The following is a 14028-nucleotide window of genomic DNA, read 5'->3' on the forward strand; positions in this document are numbered from 1 at the left end:
CATTTGTAATTAATAATATACAAACATTTGGGTATATTTATGATAACCATACAGGTATAAACGTCCTTCCAAACATTGAAGCTACCGAGCGACTGTGGCTGCGACTGTGCGCTGTCCATTGGCTACGCTTTCAAGTGGAAAGATGAATTCATAGCGATTATATGCAAACGATTCATCTTTTTCAGCAGCGTTTAGTGTTGGTTTCAGGTTTTTTTTTACGATATTTTGCATCAAGTTTCGTGTGTTTGTTTGCTTTTGTTTCTACACATGCGTCAACTGTGTTTTAATTCTTTAGCTATTTTTCGTGTGTGCAACAGTAGTTATAAATGTGGCACGTTTTTTGCGGTGACATAATTGCGCGCTTGACTGTGACATTTTTATTTTTAGCTATTTTGTGTTCTTTTAGTTTTTTTTTTTAATTTTCATTTAGTCATTTGACGCTGTTAGAAAAACATGTTTGTGTGTCTGTTAAAATAACCGAACTTTTTACTGCAATTTTTGTACATACGTGTATGTACTCTTTTCAATTGAAAATATACACATACATGTATGTATGTATGTATGTATGTATATTTGTTCCCATCAATACTTGCGCCTGATTTTTACATGGTTGAGCAGTTTTGCCGTCACTTTTATTTTATTTGAAATTTGTTTTTTTTTGGAAGATTTATCTTTGTTTTCGGCCACCTTTTTTCTGTCTCAAATGTACTTGCAATTTTTGTATGTTTGTCAATATGTAGTATATGTAAATAAATACATCACCAGCAGTCAGACACTGAAATTGCTTTGTTTTCAATGAATTGGGAAAAAAGTAAAGCAACAGCAACAACAATAAGAGCAGCGGCAGCGTGAGATTCGCAATTGTCATTGTCATCGTCGCTGCCGCCAACACGAATTGACGATTTGGCAATCGCAAAACAATTAACCTTGACGGTGAACGTGGACAAAGCCACTTAAACATAGAGTGCAAGTACATCTTTCAAGTATATACAAATACATATACATACATGTATACTAATGTAAAGCGCGTTCACATATGTATATGAGTTACTTGTAAACATATGTATATATGTACATATACAGACACATATGCGTTTGTATGTCAGCACAGTAGTTCAAATACATACATACATATATAGAGCTCTATTTAAAGTCTATGACGTGACTTGCTGACTCTGTCAGGTGGGAGTGGTTGTGGGCGTAGGAGCAGTTTTTGACATCGTACGTTTTTTTGTTTTAGTATTAGTACTTACCTAAATATTTACTTTTTCCTACAAATTATCGAGTTAGGAAAATAAGTTGTGTATCTGTGCTTTAAGATTTTTAAGAGTTTTTAAATAAAGTTAAATAAGAAAAAATCTAATGATTCTATTTTTCAAGCTAGATTTTTTTAAAAAGTATATATTGCAAAAAAGCAGTAAAAATTTAAGTTGGCGCAGCTATACTGGCTCCTTAGGCCAAGATCTCGCCAAAAGTCTGAAGAAGAAGTTGTTAATTTATAAGGTAATGCTTAGGCCGATCTGGACATTCAAATCTGGGGCAATATAGCGTATTCAAATTTAAAAGTAATTCAAGCTTTTCAGAGTAAAGCTCGCACACCATAGTAGAGTTCCCTTCTATCTGAGAAACGATGTTCTCTACCGGGATCTAAAGTTGTTTAATGTAAAGCAAACCATCGTAGAATTTAGTAGTTGTTACCTCTTCCGTATCACAGAAGCTGAGGGAATAGTTCCCATATATAAGACAGACGAGCATGGCGAAATGGACTTAGCGCGTTACGCTGATCATTTATATACAGCGTCTGATATGTCTGATATGATTGTGACAGCTTTACAGCGGCCATATTTGTTTACGGATTTCTGTCAGAGTGTCTGCCATTTCTACATGTCATTTTTCACTTTCGTATAACGCTTGGAATTTGTCCAAGATTATAACGCAAAACCACGTTCATCGAAAAATCATGAGTCAAATCCTTGTGTTTTTCAGGAAACGCAATTTTATCCCAAAAATGTACCGTTCTCTACGGATTGTGTAATCCCTAATTTTTTGAGATGTCGATCTGAAATTTTGCAACCGTGCTTTTCTCACCAAGTAGCTGTTCCTTTGTCGGAACGGCCAATGTTGAATCACTATAGCATATAGAGGTCAAGGTCGTACAAGCTGAACGATCTGAATAAGTTGCTTATATGGAGAGTTTTTTTCATTTGACGAGATATCTGCCTGAAATTTGGCATAGATAACTTCCTAAAGCAATGGAATTTTCGTAATAAAATTGAAATATTTGTAAACGTTGTTCAGGTGTAAGTTTTTTCATGATGAAATACAAAGTAATCCTATAATAACATGACAGCTTGACACGAATCACGCATGATTTGTCAAAAAGTGGTAATTGTGAAAAGTACTTCTTCGTAGATAACCCATTTTTACATAAGAATTCATTAAAAAAAAATTACAATTCTCATATATGAGCGTTTAAAAGCATTAGAGTGTAGTAAAATATTTTTTTTTAATGTTTTTTACTTTAAGAGGATTTAAATTAATATTTTTAAGCACAAAACAAGATAACTAACCAAAAAAATAATATTTTTAAGAACAAAATAAGATAACTAACCAAAAAAATATTTAAAAGTAAGTGTGGAAACAGTCACTAAAAAACCAAAATTAGCACATTTAATCAAAATTATTAAAATTCTTTTCACTTAACTGCTTCATTTCTTTTGCCACTGCTTAGCCTTAGTGATAATTAAATCGCAATTTATGGCGAACAACAAGGCAAACTACAGAACCACATATTTTTGACACAAACACATCCATACATACATACATTTATCTTATTTAATATAAACTCACTCAATTATATACATTCTTTCGTGGCTCATTTAGGTATCATGAATGAATTTTGTGTTTAATTGTATTATGCCATAACACTACTATTGTTGTTATTGTAATGAATTATTGCTCATGTTGCACATTTAAAGCGGACAACCCGCGGCGAGCGACACAGTGGTCTGCTGTCAATACACACATAAAAATGTCAGCTACTAATTTTCGTGGGTTTTCAGGTGTCCCAACTTCTGTTTGAATTATGCTTGTTTAAACAAGTTATGATTGTGGTTTTTTGTCGCTTTTTTCTCCGCCACAGTTTGATTTACGTTTATTTGGCGGGAAGAGAAATAAGGTTTTTTGGTTTTGATAACTGGTCGGGTTTGAATGGGTTTGAAACCAGTTTGTTGTTTTAAAGTTTAAAATGAAACAATTCGAAGCATAAATGAATATCGAAAAAACAATGAGCATCACCTTGATTTTTGAGCGGTCTTGGCGAGGTTTTTTCTGTTTCGGCTCATTTTTTCCCTCTATTCCGATAATTGTTGACTTGTTTCCAGTCAAACTCATAAACCCATGTCTTATCGACAGTGATAATACTCTCCACGAATGTGGGATCGGATTTCGCACGATCAAGCATGTCCGAAGAGACCTGTTTACGGTACTCTTCTTGAAAAAAAATTCAGTTTTATCGAGACGAGTCGAGCAAGAACGCTTTTCATACCCAACATATTCACCAAAATCATTCGAACGAACACGCGAAATATGTAGAGCTCTCTAACACTCGCCAGACGATTTTCAAGCACCATATTATTTACTTTTTAATATTTTCGAAGGTTGTCTATAACGAGGCTTTTGTAATGTGAAGGCTTAGTACCACTCGTAGGTTTGTGTCTTTGATAAAACTGAATCACCCGTTAGTATAGCCCTTTTTTGGGGACTTTTCGCCTTGTTTTGATTAATAATATTTTAATATTTGAGAGTTTAATAATTTTTAAATAATAATGAAAAACAGTATGGTTTTTTTGATATATTTTTTTAATTTTTTGAAATTTATTAATTATTAAATATAGTGTTTTCAATAAAATTTGAATGTCTGCAGACTTACATATTTACTAACATGAGCGTTATATTTGTTATTGTGATTCCACAGATACAGTTACATTGTTGTATGTAACAATAATGGCTGTAATTAAAATCTTGTTTGCCACAATTTATTATTTCTTGCTGTAATTGGATAGCAGAGCCCCCACAGAGTGCTGTGACATTGTGAAGGCCAACTATGCAGTTATGTGGCAAAAAGAAAGACAAAAACATATAATTAATGTAAACATATACATACATATATTATATACTACAGATACATATATATGTGTATGTATATGTAGATATGCATATATATAATATATATATTTACTTTTCTTTACATACATATATATGGTAAAACAAATTTCTTATTTTCTAACCTATATATTAAATTTACATATTTTTTTATAAATACATACATATAAATAAATGCATTTTTATAAATACCGACGAAAAAATCTGTCAATCTACTGGCAAAATTATAATTTACTTACATAAATATATATACATATACATACATACTTCACCGTCTGCCAGCCAATTTGTCTAATCATCTAACAATTAAATGCCTGTCGATTTGTTTAATAATAGTTTTACATATTGCCATAACGGTTAATTACAACTATTACTATGTGAAGTGTGAAGAGCAATTGCAGCGAGTGCTTTCAGCCAGTCACCCGAATGAGCGGCTCGTGAATGACCCAGACAAACTAAATATGTAAACATATATGTATATGTATATACGTATATGTGTGTATGCTTGTAAATAGTTGACAATTATTAAATTATTTTGCAATTTTTGCTTTATTTAAGTGCTTATGCCACGCACACTACGAACTACAACAAAAAATACCAAAAACAATAAATATATAAGTAAACTAATAAATTTCATTGTGCATGTGTGTGTGTGTGCTAGTGTGCGTTTGTTTACGTTTCAAGTGCTTTGAACTCTGATTTTAATGAAGGCAATTATAGTGAATCCGTTTGGCTGTTGGCGACTTTTCTTATATGTGTAATTGATAGGAGTAGATGATATATTTATATGTACATATGTAAGTATATGTATGTGTATATGTATATGTACATATGTAGGTAAATGAAGAAAATTAAATCAGTGTAGTGATCTTAAAGTGGGTTAAAGATGCAGACATGTAACGGGTGATCAAAGTAGAGGTACTTTTTTCAATAGCCCCTGTTTTGACAGATCACGCCTGAGTCGTGTCAAGCTGTCAAATACTTGGCAAATACATACGTATACGGTGTATGTGAGGTGAACTTAATTTGAGAATTTTAAGTTTATTTAACTTATATGAATCTTGAAAAATCAAGAAGAGCTTATGAAAAGCACATTTATGATCGAAAGTTCTTCGAAGAATAGAAAAAAATATTTCATGAACCAAGAAATATATATATTTTTTATACATTATTAATAATATATAAAAAAGTACACATGTAGTATATGTATAAAGCACATTCTTTTGGTTCTATTTTTTATTTTATAAATATTTTTTTATTATTTGTAATATAATAAATTAGAATAATATATTTACATATACATACATATATTATATATATTAATTCATATGACTATATGAATTCTAATTTATTTATACTTTTCTTTATTTTTCAGATTTTTCAATATCCGATAAATGCGAAGATTCGGGTTTACGCGTCAATGGCAAAGGCAAGAAAATGCGCAAACCGCGCACAATATACAGTTCATTGCAGTTACAACAATTAAATCGACGATTCCAGCGTACACAGTATTTAGCGCTGCCAGAGCGAGCCGAATTAGCGGCGAGTCTGGGCCTCACGCAAACACAGGTAAATGAAGCATATTAAAAATAAAGAAATATTAGAAATATTTTTTTAACAAAAAATGTGAAAGGAAATTGAAAAATGTTGGAAAATAAAAATAAAAATATATAATAGAATATAAATAACATAACAAAATAAAATATATTAATGAATAAAAATTTATATCGAATAAAAAAAAAACATATATGTATATCTTTAAAAATAATATTAAATTAAAATTTATGACATAAAAATATAAAATAAAATTAATTAAAAAGAAAAAAAAATACATCAAAGGAAATAAGAAAATTAAAAAAAAAATAATAAAATAAAGTAAAATTAGATAAAACAAAATAGTATAAAACAAAATAAAATTAAATTAAACAAATTAAATAAAATAAAACATAAATAGCATAAAATAAAATAAACAAAAAGTAAAAAAAAAATAAAACTAAATAAAAAATAAAAAAAAAAAAATACATTAAAATGACATAAAATGAAAAACATTATAATATAAAAAATTATATAAAAAATAAAATAAAACAAAAACAAAATTGTATAAAATTTAAAGTAGTGGCATAAAAATATAAAACATAAAAAAAATAAATAAAGTTAAATAAAAAAAATAACGAAATTGAATAAAATAAAGTATAAACATAAGATAAATAGGTATTATAAAATAAAACGAAAAACAATAAAATTATATTATATTAAATGAAGCAAACAAGTAAACAATTATATTTGTAAGAAAATTTACAAATATTGAAAGAACATAAAATAAAATAATTTAAACGGAAGAAAAAATAGAAAATAAAAGGAAATAAAAAAAGTTAAATAAACAAAAATTTAAATTATAAAAAAAGTGAAAATAATAATAAAAACATTGAAATAAAAAAATTAAATAAATAAAAAAACAATAACAATTTTTTTTTTGTTCAAATTAAAAGTAATGGCATAAAAATATAAAATATTAAACAAAAAGATTAGCAATTTAAATAAAATAAAATAACATAAAATTGATTAAAATATAAAATACATAGATTACATAAAGTAAAATTTTAAAAAGTGAAACAAAAAATTAAATTACATTACAATAAATTAAGAAGAAAATAAAAAATTAACTAAAATAAAGCAACTGAAAATACTATCAAACAAAAAAATAGAAAACATTAAGAAAAAATAAAACATAATTAAAGATAAATTCAATGAAAAAAATTAATACGATAATAAAAAAATTATATATTAGTACAATAAAAAAATTAAATAAAAATAAAATAAGGTTAAATAAAATGCAATAGAAACATAAAAAAACAATAATAGAAATTTTGTTTTAAGAAAATAAAATAAAATAAAACAAAACAAAAATAAACATATAGTAAAATAAAATATACTAAACAAATTAAAAAAATTATTATTTATTAAAATAACAAAAACAAAAAAATTAAACTACATAAAGAGAATTAAATGCAATAAAAAAATAATACAATAATTTTCTTGAACAATAAAGTAAAGTAAAATTATGTAAATTTTATTAAGTAAAAAAAAGCTACAAATAAAATACAAACTTAAAAAAAAACATAATAATAATAAAAATAAATTTTCTTGAACAAAATATAATAGTCAAGAAATTTTTTTATAAAAAAAATTAAAATGAGATATATTGAATTTTTTGTACTTGAAAGACTGAATTTTTACAATTTTTAAGTACATACATATATAGATCCTTATATACTGTTAATATCGGTAAAAATTTTCGACAAACTATACATTCTTACATCTCCGCAATTTGCCAAATTAAACTTCGTTTAAAGTTAACTCCGACTGCTTAAAGCCGTAGTAGCTGGCTAACAAATGAGAACATAAATTTATATGCTATCGATTTTTAGCTGCAGACTACCAACTAACGCTGCACATTTATTGGAACAGTAATGGTGTGCCAGTGTATATGGTATGGTATGTATGATACAGGTGTGCGTGTGTGTGAGAAATTTTGTGAAGCGTCTAAGTAGAAAATGTTTACAGAACAATTAAATCAAGGTAAACAAAAGCCAAGTGTTAGCTGCGCAGCGGACACGCCCACCTGAAGGCCAATGTCCCGGTCGCCAATGCAAATCTTAAAAACTGAACTTTATTTACGTGAAACGATGGTTAATAAATATGGAGCGCATAGAAAAAAAATTTAGTAAAATTGTAACTGCAACATTTGTATATGTATGTATGTATATATACATATTATATTTATATTCTTGTGTGTGTGTATGTGTGTGTGCTCGCATATAAATTTGTCCGCCCTTCGCATGCGAGCGCAAAAAACAATCAATAAACGACTTCCGCTTTCGCTTAACCAAGAGGGCGGTTTTAATTACTGCCACAAGAAACAATAAAACAACACTGCTACACTAACAACCACAATAAGAACAACAACTGCAACTACTTTAGCCAAATAACACAAAAGCCAGCAAAGCAACGTGGCAGCAATTCAACTAAACAGAAAGTGTCGAATCGAACGCACAAAAGTTTCGTATTGTTCGAAATTCCCTTTCTCGACGGCTCAAAACATATTTATGGAAGGCGCTCGACGTCTTCAGTAGCCAGCTAGCGGGCTAGGTTTCTTTATTGCTTTATTCACAAGCAAATAAAAGCTATAAATAAAATAAATAGTCCAGGAGGACAGCTGGCTGCCTGGCTAACCGACCAGCCGAACTTTGGGAAAGTGACCACCAACACAAACACAAACAAACGACTAGCGCGGCAACAACAAGCGGCCGCGCGATAATTTACTGAAACTGTAGCGCCACAGCTACCGCAGTAGCCGAGTTGATTAGTGGACAGCCAAGGAGCTGCAGTTACACCCTTTATGCACTCATAAATTAATTTTTTGTAACTATTTGCTCTTGGTTTGTTCTTTGTTTTTCGTCCCTGAACACAACACTTGGGCCCCGCTTGGCGCTAGCGGTTACATATTAACCCTTCAACGCCTAGCGGCGTTGCATTTAATGAGTCAGTGCAATGGGCGTGGCTGCGCAAACTTTCACAAAAAATAACAAATTATTGATTTCGGCAATTTTTCAGTTGTCCCCTGCGCGCTGCAGGCGCCTTCTTTGCGATTGTCGGCGGCTAATTAGCTTGTCTTTGTCAATGCAGCGGAATTAAAAGATGCCAGAGTATGAGCGTATATTTTACTGTGTCACTTCGGGCAACATACAGTTATATGTGTGTATGCGAATTAACGGTTAAATTTTAAGCGGCTTCAGCAAATGCGAATACCTAACTGTGCCTTATAACTCGAAAATTTGGCTTCTTATTATTTCTTAGTATTAGCTTGACTGCGCTCATACTGTCACTATTGACAGCTGTCAAGTTTATGTTTCTTATACATATATATTTTTTTGTATGTTGCATGTATTTAAGTCTAAATGTGAAGCAGCTAGAGTGTAAGAAACTTTTAGTTTTGATATTTGATTGCTTCTGAGTCAAGTTTTCGCCCGAGGCTATGCGGTTAACATGCAAATTAGGCAGTTTGTAAAGAAATGCAAATATATTTGCAGAGAAAGCAGACAACAGGCACTCATAAAAATGAAGCAGGGGATTTACAAATGGAAGTTTCTTAAAAGAAGTTAAAAATTTCCATTTTTTTTAATATTTTTCAAAATTTTTGCGAAATTTTTAAGAAAGTTCAAATTTAAAAATTTTTTAAAAATATTTTTCAAAACTGTTTACGAAAGTTTCATAGAAAATTTTATCGTCATCGTCAATTGGAGCAGCATATAATTATTTTATTAGTTTAATCTAAAAAAAACAGAAACAATTAAATTATTATTATTTTTTTAATTAGGTGGCAACGACAAAAAATTCTATATCCGCGATTATTATCTTAAACAACTATAACTGTGCAGTGCGGCTTTTGATGAAAGTTTATAAAAATATTTATAAAACTAAAAATTTAATTAGTCTGGCAACACTGCCATAGCGTATTTTTAATCCAAGCAAATATTTATTTTACTAGTTAAACCTTAAAAAAAATTATAACCAATTAATTTTAATTTCAATTTCCTTTTTTTTGTGTCAACCAGGTGGCAACGCCGAAAATTTCTATAGTTGTAATTATTCTCTGGACCAACATTAATTCTACAATGCGGCTTTTAATAAATTTTTAATAAAAAAATATTTATAAGTCTGGCAACACTCTCACGGCGTACTTCTAATTCAAGTTTGCGACAACATTTTAATTTTTTGACCACCATACATGTCATATATTCAACAAACGGCTTATATTATTATTCTAAACAAAAAATGCGTTTTTATTCTTTTTCATACTTACCCGACTAACCTAACCTAGAAAACATTTAGCTTTAATTAGAAAAAAACAGTTACAAAATTTTCTTTTTGTTTTTTTTTTTATACATGTGGCAAGCTTATTTATTTATTTTACTTATTTTTCCTTAACCATCGTTTTCAACCACAATGCTTCAATTTAGGCAAATCTTATTAATGCTTTCGATATTCAAAACTTCAAAAAATTTAAAAATGTGGCAACATTGTTTTATATTTTATTTTATTTTTTTGTTTTTCCATAAACTATTCCGTATAAAGTACAGTTTTTATATTCTAAAATAAAAAGAGGTTTAATATTTTAAAGCATGTGGCAACACTATTTTAAATTTTATTGTTGTTTTTCTGTTTTCTCAGAAGCCTTGCCATCTAAAATGCTTTTAAATTAACCCACCTAATTAAAATCGTTAAAATTCGCAATTTCTTCGCACAAAAACTATTTCGCGCAGTGTATCCCACACTAAATTCACAAAACCTCTCGCGCCTCATGGAAATGGAAAACTTCATTACAACTAGGGGGAGTCATTCTGCAACACCACCCTGACATATCATGCTGGCTTGTCTACTGTTGCAACCCAGCCATTCAGCCAGCCAGCTTGTCTATTTACCTAGACTGGCTAAACAAAGCGATCTCATAATAGTCGCGCCATACCTAACGCAAGACAACAAAAACAAAAATGCAAAATTTATAAAAATAGTTAAATAAAAACCTTGTGGTATTGTGAATGTAAAGAACATGCAACACCCACGCGCTGCAACATGGCAAATATTCTGACGTACGAACGAGTTTGTGATCCCTCGCCACCTTGGCTTCCACACGAGCCGCGCTCAAGCAAAATTTTTCGCATGTCGTTGAGGTGTACCGAACTTACATATATTCGACTGGGCTAACTATTGTGTTTTTGTAAGCGTGCATGTGGTGTTTGACTAGCTCGTTGACTCGCTGAGTCGCTAGATTTGAGTGCTTTGTTGTTTTATTGCTAGTCACTGAGACGACTGAGAAGTCTGTGGCTATCAAACAACTAAGTAACTTGTGGCATACTAATTCAATTAGGAAGCCTACGCCCACAACCAATAAATATTTTCGAAAACAAAACGAAATAACGATCGTTATTCCAGTTACAAAATGCGCTGGAGTGTGCGTGTGTGTATGTGTGCAGGTGTATTGAGGGCTTCGGTTAGTTGTGTGCGTGTTGCGTTGGTATGGAAATGCATTGCCTATCGGCTGTCCTGCACTTGAATGCACTTTGTTGTACACTTCAGTCGTACTTATGGTGCCTGAGTGTTGCCACACACTTGTAACTACTTGTCTGTGTATACACATATGTACGTATGTATGTATTTGTTTGTACTTACAGTAACTTTATTTGGTTAGACAGGCGGAGTACTTCAAGCTTAGTTGACATTGGTGTTAGCTTGACAAGAATAAGTATTTCACACAGTTTCATATTATTTAGAATACAAAGTTTGGGAAGTGTTATTATTTTCTATAACAGTGTTTTGTGATGAATGATTTAAGCGTTTAAAGCTTTATGAAAGCTTTTTGATTTTTGAAAATATCAAAATTGTTTTCTGATGTTCCATTTCCAGCATTCTTAGTTGATAATTGATAAGACAAAAAAAATAAACTTTTCTATGCTTTTTTGTAAACAAAAGCTTTAAGCTTTCTAAAATTAAAGTAGCAAATCACAAGTTGTCTGTAATGTAAAATTTTCAGCATTTTTAGCCAACAATTTAAAAAATAATTTAAACGGGATACTAGAAGTGTCCTTGCCTTAAAATCAAAGCTTTAAGCTTTCAAAAATCTTTTAAAATCAATTTTGAAAATACAAAGTCGTTTTCTAATGTTGCATTTCCAGCATTTTTAGTTGATAATTTTCTTGAAAAATACAAAAAAAAAAATCAAACAAAATTTTATTTTTTTATAAATGAAAGCTTTAAAGCTTTCTAAAATTAAAGTAGAAAATCAAGGGTCATTCGTTCGTTATGCTAAATTTTCAACATATTTAACTTATTATTTGAAAATAAATTTAAATTGTATACAAGAAATGTGCTGCCCTCATAATGAAAGCTTTCGGGTTTCAAAGAGCTTCTAAAATCAATTTTGGAAATTAAAAGTATTTTCCCAATGTTTAAGAAATAATTTCAACGTAACAAAAGAATAGTGCTTTTCGAAAAGTCTCAAAATAGAAGATTTAAGCTTTCAAAAAGCTTCTTAACTAAATTTTTGAAATTAAAAGTATTTTCCTAATGTTTAAGTAATAATTTCAACGAATCAAAGGAACATCACTTCCCTGAAAATCTCAAAATGAAAGCTTTAAATTTGCAAAAAGCTTCTAAAAGCAATTTTGAAATTTAAAAGTATTTTCTTAATGTTTAAAAAATAGTTTCAACGGAATAAAAGAACAATGCTTCTTTGAAATTTTTAAAATGTAAGCTTTAAGCTTTCACAAAACTTGTAAGATCAGTTTTTAATATTGAAAAGCGTTTTTAATGCTCAATTTCAGTATTTTATAAGGAAACTAATTTTAGATAATAATTTTAAAAAATGTTAAAACGAATTTTAACAAAAAATCTTCAAAACAAATTTTTTTAAATTTAATCTTGGGTAATAACTATCAAAATTCTCTATGGCTTATTCTTCAGGGAGAATAGCAATTTGTGGTATTATGTAGAAAATATATAATTTATACAAACGTACACACATATACATACATATGTATATGTTTCTCCATACATAGCCACATATCTATGTACATGCGTATGATTGTATGTCTGCTAGCAATTCCATTAAAGTTATTTATTAATACGTAATTTAAAACCATTTCTATGCGTACACACATACAAACATACATATATTTAGCACACATATCTGGCATGTGTACTTACGTAAAAAGCTGCTATTGACCTTATCAGCGAATTAAAATCTTAAATTCAGAAAAAAGCGAAACGTAAATCTCTGACGTGTCATTCGTCGTTGACTTGTGAATGTCACAGAGCGCAGCGCAACAAATCAAATTAAAACAGATTTCGTGGCAGTCGAACACCTCCAACGCGACAGCGGCGGCGGCGCAACACCAGCTCCGCAACCAGTTCACGCTTTCCGCACGGGCCACGCGCCACCCCCCGCTCACACCAGCTCCCCTGAGCGTTGCATGTCGCATTAGCGACTAAAATGTGCATTTAGCTGCGAGGAAACAACAACAACTGAAATCGTTGCATGTTGCAAGCACAAAAAAATTACAAAAAACCGCAACAAAAACAAAAACAATGGACGAAAATCGCACACAACGCCAAGTTGAAATATGTACAACGGCAACACTTTCGCAATACGCCCTGCAGCGGCTAAAACAATGAGGTTGCATAAAGCAACAAAAAAAAATAGCAAAACACAACAACAAAAAGCTGCGAATTCGAATAAATTCAACAACAACGAAAATATTAATTCACTAATCTGCAAACAAAATCAAAGATAATGCAAACAATCGCACCAATGTTTTATGTGTGGCGAACAGCGGCTGCAACAACAACAAAAACGCTGAACTAGCAGTTTACAACAACCAAAAATGCAATGGAAAACAACAACAGCACAATGCTTTGTGAAGCATGCATGGGGCTATGCGAACAATAACAACAACATCGCGCTTATTTGCAACTACAACAATTACAAAAACAACACCGGCAAATTGAAACAACAATGTCAGCCGCAAGTGACGAAAGAAAACTCGTTATCCCGCCTGCTGTTTGTGATAGCTGCGTCGGTCGTCTTGTTGATTGAATGCAAGTGGGTGAGGCGGATTGGCGGCGTTAGGCGCTCGACGTGCCGGCTGGTCGCCCCATCACCATGGTCATAATTTGCATTTGCTTGTTCGCGAAAATTAAAAATTTTGACAACTGAAATTCATACAGTAGTAATAGCTGTTAATAAGCAACAACAAATAGCTTGCATATGTACCATATTTATGTAGAAGTTAATATTATATTTTCGAT

The 14028-nt window shown here is 30.6% G+C and overlaps 1 protein-coding gene and 1 long non-coding RNA gene across 6 annotated transcripts in view; one reads left to right on the forward strand and one right to left on the reverse strand.

Moving 5' to 3' along the window:
• Window positions 1-14028, forward strand: part of LOC120770306 (homeotic protein distal-less) — a 92883-nt gene that overhangs the window by 20081 nt on the left and 58774 nt on the right. For all 5 annotated transcript variants that reach the window (XM_040097674.1, XM_040097676.1, XM_040097675.1 and 2 more), the window contains exon 3: window positions 5540-5733. In XM_040097674.1, coding sequence (XP_039953608.1) covers window positions 5540-5733 — 194 coding nt within the window. The remainder of the gene's footprint in view (window positions 1-5539; window positions 5734-14028) is intronic.
• The window catches only part of LOC120770308, a 383384-nt gene that overhangs the window by 16364 nt on the left and 352992 nt on the right, over window positions 1-14028 (reverse strand). The gene's annotated exons all lie outside the window — the stretch shown is intronic.

The sequence above is a fragment of the Bactrocera tryoni genome, chromosome 3 (genome assembly GCF_016617805.1).
Source record: "Bactrocera tryoni isolate S06 chromosome 3, CSIRO_BtryS06_freeze2, whole genome shotgun sequence".
Classification (NCBI taxonomy): domain Eukaryota; kingdom Metazoa; phylum Arthropoda; class Insecta; order Diptera; family Tephritidae; genus Bactrocera; species Bactrocera tryoni.